The sequence below is a fragment of the Lutra lutra genome, chromosome 14 (genome assembly GCF_902655055.1).
Source record: "Lutra lutra chromosome 14, mLutLut1.2, whole genome shotgun sequence".
Classification (NCBI taxonomy): domain Eukaryota; kingdom Metazoa; phylum Chordata; class Mammalia; order Carnivora; family Mustelidae; genus Lutra; species Lutra lutra.
Window position 1 is genome coordinate 72995101 of NC_062291.1, and position 23245 is coordinate 73018345.

At 46.5% G+C, this 23245-nt stretch overlaps 1 protein-coding gene across 19 annotated transcripts in view; it reads right to left on the bottom strand.

Moving 5' to 3' along the window:
* The window catches only part of ABLIM1 (actin binding LIM protein 1), a 303053-nt gene that overhangs the window by 98445 nt on the left and 181363 nt on the right, over positions 1-23245 (bottom strand). For all 19 annotated transcript variants that reach the window (XM_047701373.1, XM_047701378.1, XM_047701371.1 and 16 more), the window contains exons 5-6: positions 13484-13610; positions 12002-12095 (exon numbers count right to left, since the gene is read on the bottom strand). In XM_047701373.1, the coding sequence (XP_047557329.1) occupies positions 12002-12095; positions 13484-13610 (221 nt within the window). The remainder of the gene's footprint in view (positions 1-12001; positions 12096-13483; positions 13611-23245) is intronic.

Sequence of the window (23245 nt, forward strand, 5' to 3'; positions counted from 1 at the left end):
CAGCAAACTGCCAAATTTGTGGGTTTCCAAGTAAAGGGGGCCAAGAAATAATCACCATATAGAGTCAAGAGGTTTGAGAAATCTGCCTGGTTGGACAGTCCTTATCGAGCAAGAAATGAGAGGCCTTTCCTATCGCTCTGTCTCTTGTCCGTGCATATGGATGTGATTTGGGGAAAGAAAATAAAGAGTAAAGAATCAAAGCGTGGGCACAGGGATCTGTTTCAGGTGATTCCAGATTCTATCCATGTTTCCAAGATGCCTACAGCTTTGGATTTTGCTGGAGGGCCATGAAAATAGGTAGTTTATAAATCATTTTCGTTTGTAAGGCCACTCCAAAGTGTCCTTTTGGGGGAGGAATTACTGTACCAGTTCATTTCCGCTGGGCTGTATGGGCCCTGGCCCAAACCGTCATTCTTCCTGACTAACTGGCAAGCTCGAAGCAGGTCCATCTGCTGTAATTGGCGTTAACATCTCTTGCAAGGTGGGAAGCCATGACGTCCAGGAAGCAAGCACGTTCAGGTAGAAAACAAAAGAGAAGGAGGCCTGCTCCCAGTAGGACAGGTGGAGGGCAGCATTGCTGCCAGAGGGCTAAGGAGACCAAATGCTCCCACGTCCCCTGGAGCATTCATCTCCAGGGCTTCATGGCAAATTTCACATCCTTACCTAGAGAAACCTATGCCCAGTATAGAAGTTGTCCTGGTGACCTCTGTGCCCCCCAGTTCAATGCTCAACCAAGAGAGGCTTTGTGGACAAAAGCACAAGGACAAAACAGAGCAGAGGTAGCTTGAGATGCCACCTTTTGTCTGTGTTGTCATGAATCCAGAAGCTAGAGAAGATGGCTTGAGACTCAAAGGGCTGCTGTAATGGCCACCCGAGGTACAACCTGGATTGTAGGAGAAAGGGTGTGGAACGTCACTGGGCTCTCTTGTCAACCACCACTAACTGGCAGGTAGGCAGATTCAAGAGGATGGCAAGCATTTTCTAACACGGCTAACCTTTCAGATGGAGAATGGGTCCAGGTGAGCCCACAAAAGCCAGTTTACCTCCTAATTAAACTAAAATAATGCTAGTCTCTAATGGAAAAACAAAAAAAAATTTAGTCTTTAAAATGTATGATCTGACTACTTACAAAAGTGATTTGAAGAGGAAAAGAGCATATTATAAGCATGCAATTAAATCACATATTTAGTAAAACTCAAATCACACATTTAAATCAAAGAAACAAACAAGGCTGGGAAAAAGTGACCTAAGACTTCAATAACAGCAGCAAATGGAGGTAATTTCCCATTTGCACCTGCCAGCGATGACCCACGTCTCCAAATCCAAAGCTGACTGCTTTCCTAATTGTTGGCAAGCAACTATTTTAAACCCAGGTTATTCACTGTGTGCGCCTCCTACTCAGCCTTCGCACCACTCTGGGTCCCCACGTAGCTTCTCTGTACTGATATACATTGCCAAAGATTAAACTCTTTTTCTGCTCCACCAAGAGAAGGTCACGGGAATTACCCTGGAATTCACCTGTGCGGGGCTGGTGAGGCACCTTGGAATCAATCACTTAGAAGAAGGGGTGTGATCATCCTTTAGTAGAACAGCGGTTAAAAAAAAAAAAAAAAAAAAAAAGGACACGAACAGGGCCAGGAATGGGAGCAGGTGGCAATATCAGGAAGAGAAAGGATGGGTGCTCTGGGTGCATGAGACAGCAGACACATGAGCCCTTCTGAGGCCCAGAAGTGCCCTGGAGAGTAGAAATGACAACTGCAATGGGTCATCACTTCTGTGCCTGGAACACTGGCCAGACCAGGAAACCCATCCCATCACTATGCCGTCTAGGTGAGGGGTCTCTCTGCTTTCAGATCCTGATCACTTCTTAAGTTCAATACCACCACTGAATCACTCTTAGACTCTGAAGATGCTATAATAGCTTTGGGTATTTGAGGGCTGGGTGGCCGCTTGGACCCTACAGGGGGTATAGTTGTAGACTTAGACATCCTATTACTTTTAGAAATGCACACTTCATCTACCTGAGAAGAAGTCCTAACTCTTACATTTTCTTCTGTGGACCCCAGTGCTGGGCCCAGCATAACTTCAATACTGCTTGTTCAGTTCTCTAGAAGAGTTATATCCCATCCCTTGGTTCAACTGTCACCCCTACACCCACCCCCCCAACACACACACACACACACACACACACACACACACACACACACAATTTCACCAGCAGTAAGCTAAACTCTCTGAAGTTAACACTGAAGTACAAAACATAGTTTTAACTCCAAATACAAATTCTTTTCAAAACGTCATTTCTGGATAAGGAAGACCTTCCATCTGTGCTGACAGGAAATGGGGTGATTTTTTTCATAAATATCGAAACTTTATGCTTGTGAACATAGTCCTCTGTTACCCTGATGACACATTTCCTTTTGTCATTAATGGAGGAGAAAGTAGAGAACTTCAGGTGAATCAGATAGATTTTCTTCAAATCATTTATCCTGCCAATGTGCTTATGCCCTACTGGGCCAATTCCAAATCTGTTCACGACAGAGGGGACAAAATATGAACACCAAGTTGCTCTTTGCAAACAAGCTGTTGCAACCAACACATCATAAACCATACACTGAATATAAACCCGAGGTCGCTTTCCTGTGCTGGAAAGATCTGATATTAATCAAGTCATGGCTTGTGATTAAGGGCACACTTCTATGCAAGGGTAACCCATGGCCACACAGGCAACCAAAAGTTGGAATGCTCAGGAAGGGGAAAAACCTGGCACAATGTGGCAGGAAGACAGTGACTGAACAGAATTCCCGATTCTCGCCCTTTACCCTCTGTTTTTCTACCTAATAAGTTCAACCGCCCAAGACACAAGACTGGAAGAGAGAAGGAGAAAAAGGGAAGGAAGGGATTATCTTTACCACTAACTGTGCCCACAGTTTTGCCTGCCTTCTTTTTTTTGTCAAATCCCGCAGCCCTAACACGTGGTGATTACTATTCTCATTCACAGGTAAGGAGACCGAGAGTAACAGGACTTCAGCTCCATGTTTCCTGTATGTCTCTGCACAGCAGACGACAGATAGTGTGTGTGTTTATATATATATATATTTAAATTGGGACATGATCCACATACCATAAAACTCATCCTTCTAAAGTATAAAATTCAGTGGATTTCATGTATTCAGAGTTGTGCGGCCATCACCACTAGCTGATTCAAGAATGTTTTCCTGGTGCGCCTGGGTGGCTCAGTGGGTTAAAGCCTCTGCCTTCGGCTCAGGTCATGATCCCAGGGTCCTGGGATCAAGCCCCGCATCGGGCTCTCTGCTCTGCGGGGAGCCTGCTTTCTCCTCTCTCTCTCTGCCTGCCTCTCTGCCTACTTGTGATCTCTGTCTGTCAAATAAGTAAATAAAATCTTAAAAAAAAAAAAAAATTAAAAAAAAAAAAAAGAATGTTTTCCTTAACCCCCTAAGACCCGGTACCCATTAGCAATCATATTCCTCATTTCCCCAGCCCCTGGCAACCACTAATCTACTTTGTCTCTGGGGGTTTGCCTCTTCTAGACATTGACATGTCACACACATGGAATCACATGACAGGAGGTCTCTGCGGCCTGGTTTCTTTCACTGGGCGCCAGGTTACCAAGGTCCCTCCGTGTGGTTATGTGTTACCAATACTTTGTCCATTTTGCTGCTAAATAATATTCTATTGTGTGGATATACCACATTTTTAACTTGTATTTAAAGAAGAGCCCCTTTCTACCATTTATTGTTAAGCTCTAGTTTTAAATTAGGAAAGACGACTGGAATCACTATATTCTATTTTTTTTTTAAGATTTTATTTATTTATTTGACAAACAGAGATCACAAGCAGGCAGAGAGGCAGGTAGAGAGAGAGAGGGGGAAGCAGGCTCCCTGCCGGGCAGAGAGCCCGATGCAGGGCTCGATCCCAGGACCCTGAGATCATGACCTGAGCTGAAGGCAGAGGCTTTAACCCACTGAGCCACCCAGGCGCCCCTGGAATCACTATATTCTAGACTGGCCCTGCTCCACAGGACCTTCTTGTCCATCTAGTGGAGCTCCGTGAAGAACGCCTGTTATCTAACCTGAGACAGCTTCCTCCATCCATGGTGTTCCCCTAGGCCTGCCAGGTGCCCTCGTGGAGCCCACACCTAACTAGAGGAGATGAGGCTCTGTGAGCTATGACTGCATAGACCAGATACTGTGAGCTATGATTGCACAGACTGGATGCTGTGAGCTATGACTGCATAGACCAGACGCTGAGAGCTATGACTACACAGACCAGGCACCATGACCTATGATTGCACAGAAGTACAAGAGACTCTATGAGAGGGGTCACTGACTTTCAGTCACATTTTACATGGGTAAAAAGTAAACCAAACAAGCATCAAATGTTTATCATCCTGAAAAAAGGTATAACAGGGCCGCTAGTGAGACAGACTTTCTCTCCTTCACCGGGAATGACAAATTTTGGTCCTTCAGCAAGTTATTCTGGGAAGCAAATTAATCACCCGCGTTCTGCAACGATGACTGCCAGGTGGCTCAGGAGGCAGCGTGCGCTCTCCTCTCTTCGGAGAACTGGGAGACCTGGCTTTTAATCACGGTCTGTTACCAATTAGCCCCCGAGTTGCTGACCTCTGTCGATGGAGGTCAGTGGTAACTGCCTTGACCACTTTACAGGCCTGTTGTGTGAATTAAATATTTATGAGGTCATTAGCAAGCATTAATATATTATACGAGAGCAGGATATTGTGGTGTGAACATCCCGAGACAAAGACCATGAATGAGACAAAGACCATCTCAACCAACACTACCAGGATTCCTTGATTCTTCTTCCAGGATTCCTCTCCCTAATCCTCAAACGCATTTATGGTCAGAGATAAGTGGAAGCGTGAATTCCTTTGGGCACAGTGGGAATGGGGAGAATGCAATCAGTTTTCAGTGAGAACATGGGGTGCCATGCTTGCATCGTGTGTGTATGATAAAAACCAAGGAAGGAAGGGGCAGGTGGCATTTCAGCCCATCTTTTGCAAATGACATCCTTGATGGTTGCAAACAGACCATATAACGTGCAGGTGCCACGGGATAACCGCATTTCCTCTCACTACATAGCAGATGAGCCCAGAACAAGACCAGCCGTTGCTTATGGTTCTTAGAGCATAACATGCTTGGAATTCCTGCACCAAAAGGAAAGAAGGGGCCAAGGGCTTCCACTTTATAACGCGAATTAATTTCACAGGAACATCCTAAACCTTTGTCCTGGGCTTTATGAAAAAGTAGTCAAAAAGTGAAACAAAACAGAGACACTTGTTGTTAATCCCTGGGAGAATCAAGGACAAGGCTTTGGCTGAATTACGCTGTGATTCCATTTCCTCCACTGCAGGAGTTCAGCAGGAAGGGGTCTAAAGTCGGTATAAACTCTGTCCTTTTGTCCATCCATAATTTCCCAGTTCACAGTTAAGACAGGACAGCATCACCCAGAAGGGAAGCCCCTGAAGGGGCAAAGGCTCTGCCGTGGCTGCGTGAGAGGGTCTCACTCTTACACGGTGCCACAGACACGCCAGAGGGCACGGTGTCCCCAGAGGGCACGAGTGGGGCCGTAAACACCACACCACATAAAGACATGTGTCACCAGCCTCCTGGAGAGAAAGGTACGAGGACAAGAGGATTGATTTCCTGGGTGTGGTGATATGGGAAAGAAGGGAAAGGGAAAAAAGAGAAGACCCAAGCAAGAAAAGCAGAGTTCCGCCTTCCTCCCCCGTGGTCAGTAAGTGTGCTGACCACACCGCTTCGCTTTGTCCCTGAGAGAAGAGCAGCTAGAAGGCGGCTCCAGAGGTGTGTAGTCCAGCAGGTGTCGGCTCAGGGAGGCCCCATCTGCAGAGGGAGCCAAGCTCCCTGAGGATGAAAGCATTTGTCTTGAAGGAATCTGTGGAGTCTTGGGTAAACACAGAGCCCCCGGCAGAAGGCAATTGTGCAAGAGTGCTGAGAGGCCGCTGATGGAATAGCTCAAGAGTTGGTTTGCTGATGGGACAGTCCAAGGCCAGGGGTAGGGGTCAAGGGACAAACCCTTTTTCTTTACCCTCAACACTTCTGGTTCCAGTCTGACATTTTTTTTTTTTTAAAGACTCTATTTATTTATTTGACAGAGATCACAAGTAGGCAGAGAGAGAGAGAGAGGAGGAAGCAGCCTCCCCACTGAGCAGAAAGCCCAATGTGGGGCTCAATCCCAGGACCCCGGGATCATGACCTGAGCCGAAGGCAGAGGCTTTAACCCAGTGAGCCACCCAGGTGCTCCCCCTACCTTTTTTTAAATAAGTTGGCAGGTAACAACATTCCTGTGCCCAGGAAAGGAATTTTGCTGGAGTAAGAGATCTCCAAGGGCCACTAACCAAAGATGGAAGGAATTCATACCAGAGGGATGCCCGATGTCTCCTGACATCTGTGATCTAAGTCTAAGATCTAAAGTCTCCTTTAACTTCCTGTACCCTTAGTCTGCTAAAGCACGAGGAGAGGAGCAGTCAGGGGTTGGAAGAAAAAGGGGGAGGAAGGTTGCTTCAGAGGAGAGTTTCAAGATACAGATGGAGATAGAAGGCTATTAGCAAACTCGAGTATTTCACACTAATTTGATTCTGGACTTAATTAGGAGGCAGGTTGTAAACATCTTCAGAACGCTCCTGAATTTATAGGTTAATTAGCATAAGCTTTTAAAGCCGTTTATAGCAAGACCTCTCCAAAAAAGAGACTCTTGCTGAAAACAAAATTGAAAGCCAGCTAATGACAAATAAAGCTACAATTGGAGCGTATGCTCCATGCCAGTTGTCAGGAAAATCTCTCCAGGAGAAAGACCCGCAGACTCCGATCCGTTAGACCTAAGACGCGAGAATTACGGAACTCAGGTCCTAAGAGCCAAGGAAATTCGGAGTCAAGCGGTCCAAGGCTTGGATACATTTTTAATGCCTATCCTGAAAAACTGAGGCTCAAAGAAGTTGAGAGACTTGCCTGCGGTCCCACAGCTGGACGTTCCAGAGCCAAGAGTAGATTTCGGATTCCCTATCATATGGAGCCCTTCTTGTTAAAATACATGAAGACCCTCTTCCCCAGGTGTCTGGAAGCATCTCGGTTGAAAGCACCCAGGGAGGAAGCTATAGGGCACCTCTGATGCTTAGTGAGGGTCACTGGATGACACACTTATGTAAGTTCCCAGTTTTACTGGAGTGCATCTAAAGGGTGGCCCAAAAGATATGTCCACATAAAATCTCTGGAACCTGTGAATGTTTGGAAAAAGGATCCTGAGATCATCCTGGATTATCCGGGTCAGCCTTAAATCCAATGACAAGTGTCCTTCTAAGAGCAAAGCAGAGGGAGGGGTGACACAGAGAGAAGACACAGAGGGGAATTCATATGTAGAGGAAGGCAGAGATCAGGGTCACGCAGCCACAGGCCATCACGAGCTGGAAGGGGCAAGGGAGAGCTCCCCCAGAGAGCCTCTGGAGGCAGCGTGGCCCTGCTGAGACCTTGCGTTTGGACTTCTGGCTTTTGCAACCGTGAGAGAGTAAGTTTCTGCGGTTTTAAGGCCCCACTGTTAGAGCAGATTCAGGAAACAGATACATTTACAATCTCTATGGATACAATCAATCAGAAAAAAAAAAACAACAACAGTAACAAAAAAGATAAGGATCCCAGAACAGAGAAGCAAAACATGGTATATCTATATAATGCAATATCAATCGGTCTTTAAGGAAGGAAATTCTGGTACATGCTACAACATGAATGAACCTTGAGAACATTGTGCAAAGTAAAATAAGCCACCCCCCCCCACACACACACAGCCCTGGATACTCTCTGATTTCACCTGTATGAGGTGCCTAGAGTAGTCAGCTTCACAGAGACAGAGAGCAGGATGGTGGTCGTCAGGGCTGGAGGTGGGGAGGGGAATATGGATTTACGGTTTAGTGTCTCCACTCCACAAGCGGTAAAGGGTCCTGGAGGTGGGTGGTGGTGATGGGGGCAGCACCTGATGGATATATTCAATCCCACTGAACTGTACACCTTCAAGTGATGAAGATGGTAAATTTTAGGTCAGGTGCATTTTACTGCATTTTTTAAATGCAAGGGGAAAAAACCAAACGGCGGGGATCAAAGTTTTACAGATTCACAATCATAACGTTTCAGTGATGGGGTCGGAGAGTGACGGCACAGGAGGAGGGTGGAGTGTTGAGACTGTCCTGGTTTATAGGGGTCACCAAGCCAAGCTGACTCAGAAGTTGGTCACTTGTCAGTGTGCTTGCTACACAGACGAGACATTTTTCTAGATCACACCCTTCTGAAGAGGTAGGCACGCCCGCTGGGTGGGTCTTAACTCCACCATGAAGTTTGTACAAATGACTCCCAAAAGCCCCAGCTCTGCAGGCACTGTGTGTAAAGCCTCTACCACGTCCAGGGGACAGATGGACCTCACTGAAACCTGAAGCCAATACAGGGAGGAGTTCCAGCAGCCACCTCAAACCCCACCTCTGGGGGGCGGGGGGAGCCGGAGGAAGCGGATGTTTCTGCAAAATGGCCTGTTCCTGGAGCACCTGGGGCTCAGTTGGTTAAGCGACTGCCTTAGGCTCGGGTCGTGATCCCATGGTCCTGGGATCGAGCCCTGCATTGGGCTCCCTGCTCTTGGGGAGCCCGCTTCTCCCCCTCTCTCTGCCTGCTGCTCCCCCTGCTTGTGCACTCTCTCTAAATCTCTGTCAAATAAATAAATAAAATCTTTTAAAAAATAGCATGTTCTTGGATCTTGTATATTTTATACATTCCTTCTCATGGCTATTAAACAAAATCTGTGGTCATGAACAGCACCCCTCTGCCTGCTGCCTCCCCAAGTCTTTTTTTTTTTTTTTTTAATTTTTTATTTATTTGACAGACAGAGATCACAACTAGGCAGAGAGGCAGGCACAGAGAGAGGGGGGAAGCAGGTTCCCTGCTGAGCAGAGAGCCCGATGTGGGTCTTGATCCCAGGACCCTGAGATCATGACCTGAGCCGAAGGCAGACGGTTAACCCACTGAGCCACCCAGGTGCCCCTCCTCAAGTCTTTTTGAAGAACACAGTTCCATCCGTGGACTGAGTCAGCTGTTTCGATCCACGCCTTCTGTAAACGTGGCTGGCTCAAATCTGGGGGCTAGGGTCGGTGCCTTCCCACCACTTTTCCTACAGTCAGACATCTGGGAGATGGTTCTGATATTTTATTATTGTTGCTTTAAAATGCAATTTCCTCCTTGCTCCCAATTCAGTGGGTTTATTTCAGTTTTATACAGATCAAACTTGGGAACCCCAAAGGAAATGCTGTGCCCCACCCTCTCCTGAGCTCCGGGGAGGGAGAGAGACATTCAGAGAATAGGTGGGGAGCACCCACCACCACACTCTGAATCTTGTGGTCTGACCGCCTTTACTTCATGATGCCCTCTGGGGTGCTTCACCGAGGGCCAAAAACCCAGCACTGACCACATTTGGGCCAACTATTTTTTTTTTTTTTTTTAAAGATTTGTTTGACAGAGAGAGCAAGCGAGCACACAGGCACGGGAAGCAGCAGCAGGAGAGGGAGAGGCAGGCTCTGCTGAGCAGGGAGCCAGATGCAGGGTTCGATCCCAGGGATCCTGAGATCATGACCTGAGCCAAAGGCAGACGCTTAACCATTTGAGCCATCCAGGCACCCCTGGGCCAACTCTTAAAACCATTGAAAAGGCCATGAAAACTCCTTCTGGCCAACTGTGTGTGGAGGGTGGGTCCACCTCTCTGGTCACCGCACCCCCTCCCCCAAATCTCCTACTGTTTTGTGCCCTGAGCTCAGCAAGAGTCTCCTGTCTCAATCCTCACCCCCTTTCCAACCATTTTTAAAGAAATTTGAGGTAACATCCCATAAAATTAACCCTTTAAATGTGAATCATTCTGCGGCACCGAGGACAGTCACAATGTTGTACATTTACTGCCTCTATCTTGTTCCAAAACACGCCGCTGCTCACTCCCATTGGGGACTGATGAGCACTTAACACTGTTTCCTGACCCCTTGCCCCCCAACTCCACACAATCACCAGTCTGCTTTCTGTCTCTGCAGGTTTACCTCTTCTGGATATTTCTTCTAAATGGAAGCAAACCACACACAGCCCTTTGTGTCTGGCCTCTTCCCTTAGCATAATGTTCTCGAAGTTCATCCCTGTGGTAGCAGGTGTCAGAATTCCTCCTTTTTAAGACTGAGGGTTATTCCTTGTCTTTATATCCACATTTTGTTTGTCCATTCATCCACGTGTGGACACTGGGTCGTTTCCGTCTCTGGCTGTTGGGAACAGAGCAGCCGTGGATGTGGTTCTGCATGTGTCTGAAGACTCCCATGCATTCTGGTTTTTTTTTTTTTTTTTTAAGATTTATTTATTTATTTCAGAGAGAGAGAGAGAGAGAGAGAGAGAAAGCACAAGCAGGAGGGGCAGAGGGACAGGGAGAAAGAATGTCAAGCAGACTCTGAGCTGAGTGCAGAGCTCACCACTACCCTGAGATCATGACCTGAGCCAAAACCAGGAGTTGGACGCTTAACCGGCTGAGCTACCCGGGCGCCGCCCCGTGCATTCTTCACACAGCAATGTGATCCCGTCACGCTCGACTCTAACCACAGTCACTTCAACGGCTTCCCGCCATTCTTAGGAGAAAGCCCCAAGTCCTGAGTGTGACTCTCGAAGTCCTCATGCTCTGACCAGTCACGGGCCCCAGCATCACCTCTCACACCTGCACTCCTGCCCACCTGACTTGTTTCTGCTGTCCTTGTCCTCACCTCTGGGCCTCTCTAGAGGCCCCTACCCCTGGGTAAAAGCACAACTGCCCCTAACAGTCACTTCCTTATCTCCCAAATCCAGGTAGCTACACCAGGTCCTAGCACAGAGCCGACACTGGCCCTTCTACGTCTCCTGGAAAGAAAGGCAGCCCCGAGCTTGCCGTGGGGTTAGGAAAGCTGTGCTAGACCTCGCTGTGCAAGCCCACAGAAGCTGCCCACAGACACTTGAGGGCCCGTCAGATTTATGCCCGGTGTCTCTGAAACACGCCCTGCTGGGAGGTTTGAATGGCTTATGTGGCGTCGGTGCCCTGGTGTCTGTGGAAGCTGCAGGACCCGTTGGTGGCCTTCCCAGCTGCTGGGCGTCCTGACTTACCTCTGCCCATGACACATTCTCCACCCTGAAATGTGGGACGAATATGAGGTAATCTTTTTTTTTTTTTAAATCAGATCTGGTTAACGCCCCTCAGGCCGGGGTAAAGGGGGGCACTGACTCCCTCTGAACTCCGGTCCCTCATTCCACAGGAGGGGCTCTGGCTCCTGAGGGGCCCCACTCCACCCAGAGGCAGCACTGGTGGGGCCGCTGCTGAGAAAGCAGGAACCAGGCTCGGTGGCACGAGAGTCACACCTGAACCTGACAGGCTGTGGCTCAGCCCAGCCCACAGGGTGTTCTGGGTCACACAGGATGTGGTTTTTTTAAGGGTGGGGAAGTGTCTGCCTTCACCTTTCACCCTCCCTTCCTTTGCTTCAGTTCTGAGCCCTGCTCCGAGTCTATACGCTCTCACACGTACGTGCACACGCACATACATATGCACTCCCACAGAGGCACACACACGTGTGCACAGTTCTCACATGCAGGCGCACATGTGGCTCTAACACACTCTTCACTTCCTATTTTCTGATGTCTAAAAATAGTCTCATGTAACCCTTCCTTCTCCATAATTCCTCATCGTCCCCTTATCACTTTTGGTAAATTCTCCATCATTCCAGTTGCATGTGAACATTGAGTAAAAACTGCCTCTGAAGACGACCCCGCAGGTTAAATCTCTGAGAGATCCGTCATTGACAACTACTCTCCTTCCTACAGAGGTGAAGACGGGGAAAAAAAAAAAAAAAAAGGAGTAAGAGCCTCTTTTGTGTTTCTGACGACTTCTGAGGAAAATGACAGTAGCTTTGACGGCAGCCACTTACCTCCAGGACTTTCCCTGTGATAAACTGGTGACAGGCCTCACATTTCACCCCGAAGAGCCCCTGGTAGTCCTTTTCACAGTACGGAGCGCCATCCCTGCAACACAGAAGGCTGTTCAGCTCCTGAGAGGGGGCTGAGGGGCAGGGAAGACACCAGGACCCTATTTCTCTGAGCCCGTCTCCACAGAATGGAAGCAGGCCGTGCTTCTCCCCTGCCCAGCATTTGCATGCCTGGGGACCTGGTCAGACATGATCACAACGCAGGGACCCAAACGATGTGGACAGAGGGCTGTGGTTCTCTGAGCTACACAGAAATTACAGCCAAATCACCACATGATTACCACTGCTGCTTCCCTGTTGTCTCAAACAGCAGAACACGGGCACCATTCCCTCTCCCCACCAGCCAGATGGGCTTCAGATGTGGTGGCAGTGTTCACCCTCCTCTGAGGAGGCCCCAAGGCCACCTTCCCCTCACAGCTTCCTTGAGCTCACACGCCAGGCCCTCCCAGCAGCACTGAGATGCTGTGTCCTCCGCCCTCAGGAAGCCCGAGGGGCACAGGGCCTTCTCATCCAGCCTCTCAAAACCTCTTTATTAACCTCAGAGGATAGTAAACATGTAGTTTTCTAGGTGTGCCCTTGAGGGGAAAAAACAAAAAAGCAGCACTGCAGAAAGCCCAGTTACCTACTCCCACACAGCCTACCGGGCTAGTTTAACATCCAAGTTTCTTCCTTCTGATACAGGTGTTTTGGCTTCTCCCCGACCTATAGAGTTGGATTTCCAGGGGGTGGGGCCCGTGCTACTTTTGCGGTGGTTGTCTCTATTCTTAAATTAAATTCCCTTAATTTTTTGAAATTTTTGAACATTTTTTGAAGCATAGGAGGGTTTATGGGGGAAAATTGTCCCTCATTGCCACTGGACCCCCCATACTCATTCTTTCTTTCCTTAACTCAAAAGGTAACCACTGCCAACTGGCTTCTCCAAGCTGCATTAAAACGCCACCACCACCACCACTTCCCCTCCTCCAGCTGTTATCTGCAGCGGCATCGGACTCTAACAGGAACCCATTCCTGGCAGGTTGTTTGGTGCGTTGGTTCCAATGGGTTCAGTGCTTAGACCCTGTGTGGTTTCCTTTAGGGTGTGTGTGTGTGGGGGGGGGTGTCTACAAATACGTTCAAGAACTAGAAGGTGGTCAAAGGTTTACTAGTTCCAAATAGGAAAAAAAAAATAGGGAAAGTAAAATGACTAAATGCTTAATTGATGACAACAGATAGTGCAACATTATGTCAGCTTTGCTAATTGCTGAATGAGGCAAGGATTCCCACTTCATTAAATGTATTGCAGACAGACTATGGCAACAGCCTCAGGATAAAATTCCTGAAAACTAAAGAAGTTGTACAGTAGAAGTTCGCACTGAGGGTGGGATGCATATGTCTCTCATTCTGTCCCGTGGGGGGGTGGGGGTGGGGCTGGGACCCCAGCCTTACTTGCTGATGTACTCCCCGGTGAGAACTTTCCCGCAGGACTTGCACTTGAAGCACCCCAGGTGCCACTGCTTGTCCAGGGCCAGCAGCGCCTGCCCGTTCTTGATGTCTCTCCCGCAGCCGGCACAGTCTGGAAAAGAGCAGCCGCTCGCCGTTACTCCCCGTTTTTTCTGCAAAATCCAAGCACGAAGCCCAGCTCTGAACCCCGGTGTGCGCCCGCCTGCACCCAACAAATAGTTACTTAGGCACCATGTCCTTCCCCTCCTTTCCCTGCATCCTGTCTTTCTTAGCCTCACACAGCTTGGGAGCTTCAGGGACCCCAGTGGATCCAGGGGATGGATGTCCTTCCTCCGTTCATCGCCTTCGTGGTGACTGACATACCCCGAGCTCCAGCTGGCCCACAGAACATTTCATTACGCTGTCCTGGCTGCGATCTTCGGGAAGCTCTCCTACGCTTCTATGAATTGAGGGCACATGTGAGTAGTTGAGCATCATGTGCTGAACACCTCACCCAACGATATATATGGGACACCTGGAAAGACGCCCGTGAATCTCATTTTTGTTCATGGGACTTTCCTGCCTTATCATCCTAAACCAGACTTTGGAAGATGCGTGACCATCAATTGAGTAGCTCTTAATTCCTTAGCTTTACCTTCTCCGTGGCAGGCTCCTGTGAAGCAGATGAAGGAGAAAGTGTTTCTTTGTGGTAAAGGGTGTGGGCTCTGGAAGGAGCTGGCCTGGTTCCTGGGTCCCAGCCCAGCTCAACAACTTGTTGGCTCGCCACGTGACCCAGGCCAGTTCTCTCCCCTTCTAAGCCTTGGTTTCCTCAGATGGAAGCTGGGGCCTTATGAGGGCCTGTCTCAAACCTCCGATGAGGATTCAATGAAGTAATGGTTAGCACTGAGGCTGGCACATGGGAAGTGGCCCTGTAAACATTTCCTATTATTATAATCGCCATTATTCTGATGATTAAATACCTCGTTGTTAGGAAGTTGACTACTTAAAAGAACCCAGAAGAAGGTAAACTGATGCAACCTTTTTGGAAAGTAACATAAACATCCACTGACAGTTAAAATCAACGCAGCTGAGCAAACGAGACCCAGCTTTGCCGGGAGGTTGGCCATCGTGTCCCTGCAGATTAGAAGAAACACGGAATATAGCAACGCCCAGACAAGGCCAGTCGGCGCACAGAATGATGAAACACCCCCCTCTTCCGACCACATGTGTGACTGCTGCTCCTTTACTAGTGACACTCCTAGCCCGATTTCAACTCTTCTCTCCTCCTAGAAAAACTTGGTGAGATGCGCAACCATGGACCTGTTCCTGTGTCTTGACAGCACCCCGCCCAGAAGGGCTCCCGCTGCCCAGCCTCCCCCTTAATACCACCCACCAAGTGCTCCCATCCTATGACATTTCCTCCAGAGAGACTCACGATGACTCCCCTGCTGTTCTCCCTTGCTGTGGCTTACATTAATTTCACTATTTTTCCTTTTCTTTTTTTTGACTATAGGCATGTTTCTGGTGAACTTTGGTCAGTGGGTATCAATCAATATACCTTTAGATCCAGCAACTTCCTGTATAAGATTTTAGTCTACAAAACAAATTTCAAAAGAGTATGTGCGCGTGCGTGTGTGTGTGTGTGTCTGGCATGTGTCCATGTGTGTATTTCCTGAGGAAAATAAATTAATTTCCTATAGCACTTTTGTAACAACAAAACTGAAAAGAGCCAATGGAGCTGTTTACATCAATTATGGTAGAATCTGGAATACAGGAATAGTATGTATTGTTAAAAAGAATGAGGTCAGTTTGTGTGCTGACATGGAAAAATGTTCAAAATAGATTAAGTTTAAAAAAAAAAGCAACCTATGGAACAGTGTATGTAGCATAAGCTAATTTAGAAAAAAACAGGAAAGGCTCTATATGTATTTACACACATGCTTGTATAGGAAACAACACATTTCTTGAAAAAAAAAACTCTTAAGATACTTTTCTCTGTGAAGGACTTTTTACTTCGTGTCCTCTGTGTTGTTTGAATTATTTTTTTGTTATCATAAGAATGTAAAAAAAATGCAAATATTTATAAAGTTAAAAATATAATTGCTATACAAGTTCTAAATTATTGCAGATTAAGATTTCTGTAAGTATTGCCCACTATTAGCTGAATATGTATTATATGATCACAAAGCATTATGTAGTTTTTTTTTTTTTTAACTAGAGTTTGTTTCCCAGCATCTCAACAAAAATCTTTATGAAGGGGATATCACACCTGGTAGTTTACTATAAGTTGACTAAGTGGAAGGCCATGATATTTGCTCATACGTACAATTTTTAAAGGTTAGGAACATGGGATCAGTAAGGTGAATTGACAATTTTTTTTTTAATTGACAATTTCTAATCCACGTTGAACTGATTTTTTTTTAGTTCTTCTGATTAGATCATGCCCACTAGGTGGCAGTAAAGATTTACAATAATAAGGAAGATGCCGGGTTGGTTTTTTTTTTTTTTTTTTTTTTTTAGTCAGAAAATAAATTTTAGAGATGGCTTTCAATTTTAGATACTGAAAACAGTAGGGCTCAGGAGGGTTGGCAGAGCCATATGGGGTCTGTCCCTGCACAGTGCTGAGATCTAGGGAGATGGAAGGCCTGGGGATGGTAAGAGCCCAGGGTTTGGAATTAGGACTCCAGGATTAATTTGGTCAAGTTACCGTCTCTGAATCCCCTCTTCTTCATGTGTGAAATGCCAGCTGTGACATGCTTTGCATAATACTTAGAATGCCTGGTCCATGTTAGCCTCTCAGTGTGGCTCTACCTTTCTTTGGTGGGAGCAGAGCTAGGACTAGACGCCCCATTTCTGGATGGTTAAGTCTTGCTCTCTTTACATGAATGCCCAGATATCCCAGGGCTTTGAAAGCAGCTGAGACACAATTTGAGAGCGACAGCAACTTCTCTGACCATTCTGCACTGAGGGTTTCGGATGAACCAGGCACCATGTGAGGGCTTTATAGAGAGGGGACCGTTTATTATTCAGTCATATGGTCAGAATGCCTGCCGTCTGGACACAGGTGGTGTCCCACACTTCTCAACTCCTCTGTGCCCTGCAGCGTCCTATGGACGGCAGATGTTCTGCAACTGACTTCGACAATGGTTTACAGAGAAGCATTCACCGAATGCTGAATGTCTAGAGCGAGGCAGCTGGTAAAGTGGGGCCAGAAGCAGAGATGGAGATGAGCCTCCTTCCTCCCAAACCTTTAGACACAAACCAAGCAAATCAAAGACCACCTCCTAGAAGGTAGAATACCGGTCCCATTGGCTGAAACAAACTATTCCGGCATATGCCGCAGAGGCTGCTCACTCATTCCTTTCTGGACAAAACCATAAATTCTCCACTTATGCCTGATGTCATGCTGGGAAAAGTGGAAAAGATGCAGAGACAAAAAGATTCGTGCTGGGTTGTTCACTCCTCCTATGCTCATCCCAACTAAGCTCTTGTATAAAGAACAAAATGTCCCACTCTGTATCTTCATGGTTTTCAGCTGTTGAGAAAATTGTTTCCACATCACTGAAGCAGCTGCCGGTAAATATAGAAAAGCTGGCGATTGGCACAGGAATTATTGCCGAAGTCGGAAATCGGTGACTACGGAGCAGCATCAAGGAAATCAAGCCTTCTAGCAACTCTCGCCAGTATTCCACCAAAAACAAAGAATCACCAGATGTGAGAAGAGAAAAACACAACCACCATAAACACTTTCCCTCAAGCCTTTCATTCGTGGCACCAAGAGCCAAGAGAGGAACAGGAATTTGGCGACTTACGTCTGAGTTAAACTAATATCTAATGACACATCTGGTTCTATATTTGTATCACTTTGTTTCAAGGCCACAAATACCCTTGAGAACAGGGATCCTGACTGTCTCCTTTTTTTTTTTTTTTGGAGGGGGGCATCAGGTCACGCACACCTGGGCTTTGAAAGTATTGAAGTTGAAGAAGGTGACAAATGGCTCTCAGCGAGAAAACTTTTTGTGTTCCCAAGCCGAGAAAGATGTCCTCACCTGGCCAGCACTTAAGGTCCTATCAGATTGATACCTATTTTCTCCTTGACAACGATTTCTGCCTTTTAAGAATTTCTCACTTGGGAAAAGTAGGGCCCAAATGATGTCTTACTCTGTGAGGATGCCTCTCTGGAGAAGAGGACGGAGGACGGAGGACGTGGAGCTCTAGAAAAGAAAACCAGGTAGAATAAATATTCCATCTCCTAAAGAAGGATGCCAGGAATATCCTTGAGGACTTTCCAAAACAGTAGGTTCACCTGATGATTACCAACCCCCATTTCCTACCTACTTCTGAAATCAGAAATTTGAAAGTGCATGGAGGAGTTAGCAGGGAGCTGTCCACACAGCGGGAGGGTGGGGGGTGTTCTCTCTCCTCTGCTGTGACAGGGATTAGAGGACCCTGGGAGGAAGGACCTAGAAGTTTACTGAGTGGGGAAGCTCAGGCCCTAGCACTCCTATGGGTCCAAGAGAAGCTTGGTGTTAGAGTTCTTGGAACAAACTCATTTGAATATCCTATACCTTGGAAACATTCATAACCAGAAAAAATCTAGAGCCTGCTGAATTCGGAAGATTTGGAAGGCAGGAAGCTGGTTGGAGTCTCTCCGCCCCACGTTCACTTCCACCATTTGGCTCATTGCGGGATGCACTTAAGTCTTGTAGCTGGTACCCACGCCCAAGCATCTAGAACGAACCCACCAGAGAAGGTTGCCTGCTGAGGCTTGGGGACTTCATTAGTAAGAGGGTAGAAGACTACAAGAAGCAGGACCTGAGGCTGGGAGGTGGGGGGAGTTTGTTGCAAGAGGTTAACCTGAAAATGCATGCTTTTGTCAAGGAACTCAACGTGCACCCCCATAAGAAATGTCTCCAGCCAGTGTTAGCTGAGAGAGCAGCGTGACAATGCCAGGTTCCTAACACCTCGTCCCTTCTACTTCCAATCCCTCTTGTCCCTGACTGGCCGACAAAGGAGCCACAGGACAGAAAGGAGGTAAAGAAAGAGCGGAAGAAGACGTCGTGTCCACTGTCGGTCTCTATTTTGGGTCGGGTCTGAGCTGGGCCAGAGTGTAGCTCTGAAATGGACATGAGGATCCAGTTGGGATTCCTAGGAGCTAAAGGTGACCAGACAGCTGCGGGATCTGCCTAAAATGGGATTAAGGGTGGGAAAGGGAACTCTGATCAAAGATAATACAAGTAATGAAAGGAAAAAAACAAGGCTGTTCATCGGTCTGTCCCACCTGTGCTTTGGTCTGTTGCATATACAAATCGTGCATTTCCCAACAGTCAAGGACTTGGGAAGCAAAGAGACCTGGAGTGAAAATCCAGCTCTGACATGGAGCCGAGGGGCATCAGGTAGGCTAGGTAACCCATAAGTTTCAGTGTCTTCATCTGTAGAATGGGTAGGTCGGCAGTACCCACCCTCCTGAGTGTATATACACTCGGCGTCTGTTCTCACGCATGCAGTAATCTCACAAAACCTGCATTTCCTCTTCCCTTCAACAAACAGGCAAGGCCCATCATCAGCCCCCGGGGAAGGCATTTTGGTCTCTGTGGTTCCGTCCTCATCATCCCATTACCATTACCATTATTATAGTTACTATTCAGCTTTTAACTTTGGAAAGCTCTGGCGTGAGGGTTCTCTCCACCCACTCTCAGGGCTCCTGCTGACCTGGAAGGGCAGGGATTATCTGCATTTTACAGATCACAGAACATCGAACAGCCGGGGGGACCTTCGAGACTGATGCAAACACTTCACTTTCCCTCCAAGATACCGGGCCCTGGGTGGGCTTCAGCTTTGCACACAGCCATGCGGCCGGACAGTGTCCAATTAGCTGCACAGTGGGAATCTTCTGTTCTCAAGGGCACATGCACTCAACTCTGCAGCTCACAGAGCTTCTCTGAACCCAACCTCCACCCACGGGTTTGTCTTTCTGATGATCATCTCTTGTGTTATCAATGGGCAAAAAGAACCAGGATGGCAAGGGAGCACGAGGTGTTCACTGGAGAGGGAAGACTGTGAAAGTAGAGAATTGTTGTGCAAATTAATATTATTAATAAATAATAATAATAATAAACCATTGTCTTGTAAATTCTAAAAGGGACCAGAGAGAGACTTTCCTCCTGCAATTGATGCTTGCTCACGTCCTGGGATGTTATAAAATGTCCCCAGGGATTTTGAGTCCGTTCTGAGTATTTCCTTACTTTGCTGAAAAAAAAAAAAATTAAAAATTAAGAATAAAAAAAAACCAGGTTTCAGTATTTAAACTGTTGCTCATATAAGCTCCAGCAAATTCCAGGTTTTCCTGGAATCCTTTTCAAAAAATAATAAAGAAACAGAAACTCTATTTGTTATTACCGGAGATTAGCGCACAGGGTCATGGCTGTGCACGGGGGTTGAAAAATAAACAGAAGCAAAATTGTTTCATATTTAGATCGTTATTATTAGAAAGTAAAGTAAGACTTTGGAGACCCTGTAAAATATTCAAGTGGTGTCCTTTTAATAGAACGTGAACTAGAGGCCCTTTACCCCTGGCCAGGACTCGGACCAAAGAGCTTCAAGATTAAAAAAAAAAAAAAGAACAAAACCAAAACCAAATTTAAGTTCCAGAGTTTGGCTCACTTGAGATCCTGAATTTAATGATGTCGGATCTTGACATTCAACTCTTCCTACGGGACGTGGATTTCTCCTTCACTGTGGGATAAAATGGTGCAGGAGAATAGCTGTTCTATCCAAACATGAGGGAAAGGAAGGACACAAGAGGAGAGCGAGCTGTTTCTCCCAGGTTAACAAGCTGCCTTTGACACAAATCTTCAACCCATGTCAGCTCAGCCTTGGACACATGGATTCCCTCATGGGAATAACAGTGTGGAGGCATGTGGTGGTTGCTGACTTCACACAGGACAGATATTTCCAGTTTGCTAGGGTTCCTATCCCTCCGCAGAGTCTAAATGTCAATTGCTCCCTGGTGTCACTTTGAAACTGACCTGTGCCCTTAGGTGACTAGCCTGGCCTTTTCTGTAGGCCTTCCAGTTTGCAACCCACAGATGAAAAAAAAATCTAGACTCTCTTTATGTTATCATTATTATTTTTTTTTTAGTAAGAGTTGGCCTAGAGTTTTGAGGTCTTTAAGATGTAAAGGATTTGGGTATTTGAAAACCTTTCCTTGACCAGAAAGGCCACATCATCCTAGTAGTGATAGGAATGTCAAGCTAACAAGTGGTTATGGTTGAATGTTGACTTCCTTTTATCGTCTGTGCTGCTCAGTGTGGTCAGGTTCCAGATCAGACCTTTATGAATTGACAAATATTGACTGTCCACAGTCCAGTTTTTTTGTTTTGTTGTTGTTGTTGGTTTTTTTGTTTTTTTTGTTTTTAGTTAAAACCAAGTCACCAAGTTCTTTTTTATCATGTCGGGTGCCAGGTCACCATACAAAAGGATAGAGAAGGACAAAAACACACTGTGAAATCTGCAAACATGTTGGGCTAAGCACTTCTCAAAAGCACATTCTGACTTCTGAAATTCCAGGCCACCATTAGCCAAAAGAACAATATGAGGTCACGAGATAAATATTGGCCTTGGGGGGGAATGTTCATGCAGATACAAGGTACTTGCCAGTCTATGGCAAAAGGGAGTCTCAATGCTATAAGTAATTCATATCTCAAATCACTAAAAATGAATTCTTTTCAAAGGTTATGTGCTGCTTAAATATTTAACCTTGAACCAGACTTTTCCATAATAGCTCATGTCCGGGCTTAGGTCAGCTGCTCCCTTTGCTATCTTGATGGCCACGATGGAAACACCACAAGCCAGAACAGACTGGGACCTGCTATTTTAAGTGAAGGTTCTTGTTGTCTTTGGAAAACAATACTGTGCCACAACAAGCTTCGTAGGCTATAATAGCAACAGGTTATCAGCCTTCATCAGGAAAGTGGAAGGCAGGCCTGGCAGCAAGACTTTTTCCGAGTCCTCTAAATCTTACCTTTTCTTCTCTTAAAACTGTGTGTCACATATATGTACTTAAGGAATTTCAGTTACATTGCTCATAATTTTTATAAATATGGATTTATATTCTAACCTCTAAACCAGTACTCACAGAATTCTGTTAGGAGTTACGCATTCTCAAGGTCAGGAAGTCCTTTCCTTCAACTAGTATTGTGTGTGTGTACGTGTGTGTATTTCCCATATTCATGACCAGGATCTGAATGGAAAATTAAAAGGAGCCAGATTGTTGCCTTTCCTCTCCATTAACTGACTATGAAATCACTAAGTAGGAACCTCATGGCTAGTGCTGCTTGGCAGGTTGATAAACATCAAAGAAACAGAAGACAGTCTATCATGGACTTGGTACCAACCCAGACCTGCACCCCAAAAGCATTAGAATGGAGAGTCTGAGAATCTCTGCCAGTTGCCTTTGGAAGATGGCTTTGAATGGCCCAAGAACATGCCACAGCACTTGGCACCGGACTTGAGAGTGGTTCCAACAGGCTTTATTTCCCACTGGGTCTCCCAGGACTTGTTTGCAACACAGTGAATGATATGGGAGCCCTACACACAGCGAGGATGCCAGATACTGGAGACTATGCATTTACAGAACAGAACGTGTACTTTGGAAAGGATATTGAAAACTGATTACAAGTTGGGAACATGAACATCTGCTTAAACATGGTGTCCACCGCCTTGCATAAGAAACTCCTGAACGACTACTCTTCTACTCTCTGAACTAGAAATAAAAATTATAACACGCTGAGGCACCTGGCTGGTTCAGTCAGTTGAGTGTCTGATTTCAGCTCATGTCATGATCTTAGGGCTGTGGGATCAAGCCCTGCGCTGGGTTCTGTGCTTGGCACCGAGTCTCCTTGTCCCTTTCCCTTGGTTCCTTCCCCTGCTCTTTCTCTCTCTCTCTCTCTTAAATAAATCATAAAGAAAAATGATAACATGCTTATATTCCCTGGAGATGTGATGAGATTCTTTGACAGGAAATAAAAAATATTAGTATAAAACATTAGCACTATTTTGTCATTTGCTCTCATTTGCAGGTTTAAGGTCCCATCAAGGAGAACTCCATGTATGTGTGTACACGCAGGCCCACGTGCGTGTTTTCAGAAGCATAGCTAAAAAATGGAGATGGGCTACATTCATGGAATAAACCACCATCCTAATAAGCAGAGTCACAACGGCCAAATTCCCAACTAACAATTTCAAAAGCCCAGCTGGTGGAGGATAGACCCAAAGGTTCATGGCTTTTCAGGCCCTTCCCCTGCACTGCCAGGCTGAATTTGCTTCACGTGGCTACTCAGCATCATTTCTGATGATGCACACACATCACAGGGATTCACCGGAGATCAAAAGTAGGATTCCCTTTTGACTAAAAATGCCATCAGGACAGCAAGAGGAAGTTGGAGAGTCATGGAAACAAAGCCCAATCCTGCCTCATCATGGGATGCTCTTGGAAAAGCCTGTGGTCCCACGGCAGCCTCAAGGAGGCTGATTTCCAGCTTACATGGGTGAGGAGTTCCAGCCAAAGCCTCAGTGGTTCCCATGGGGCCTCCCCCAGGACAGAGTGAATGACTTTGCACCTAGCACATGGCTCCGCTCACATTTTTCTGTGGGCTTGGAGCACTTCTTCTTTCTGCTTAGTGTATAATCCAGACATGCCTCGTAAACATTGTTTGATCCCTGAGCCAGCCCTCAAAAGGGCACCTGTTACCGGTATTTGTGCAGGAA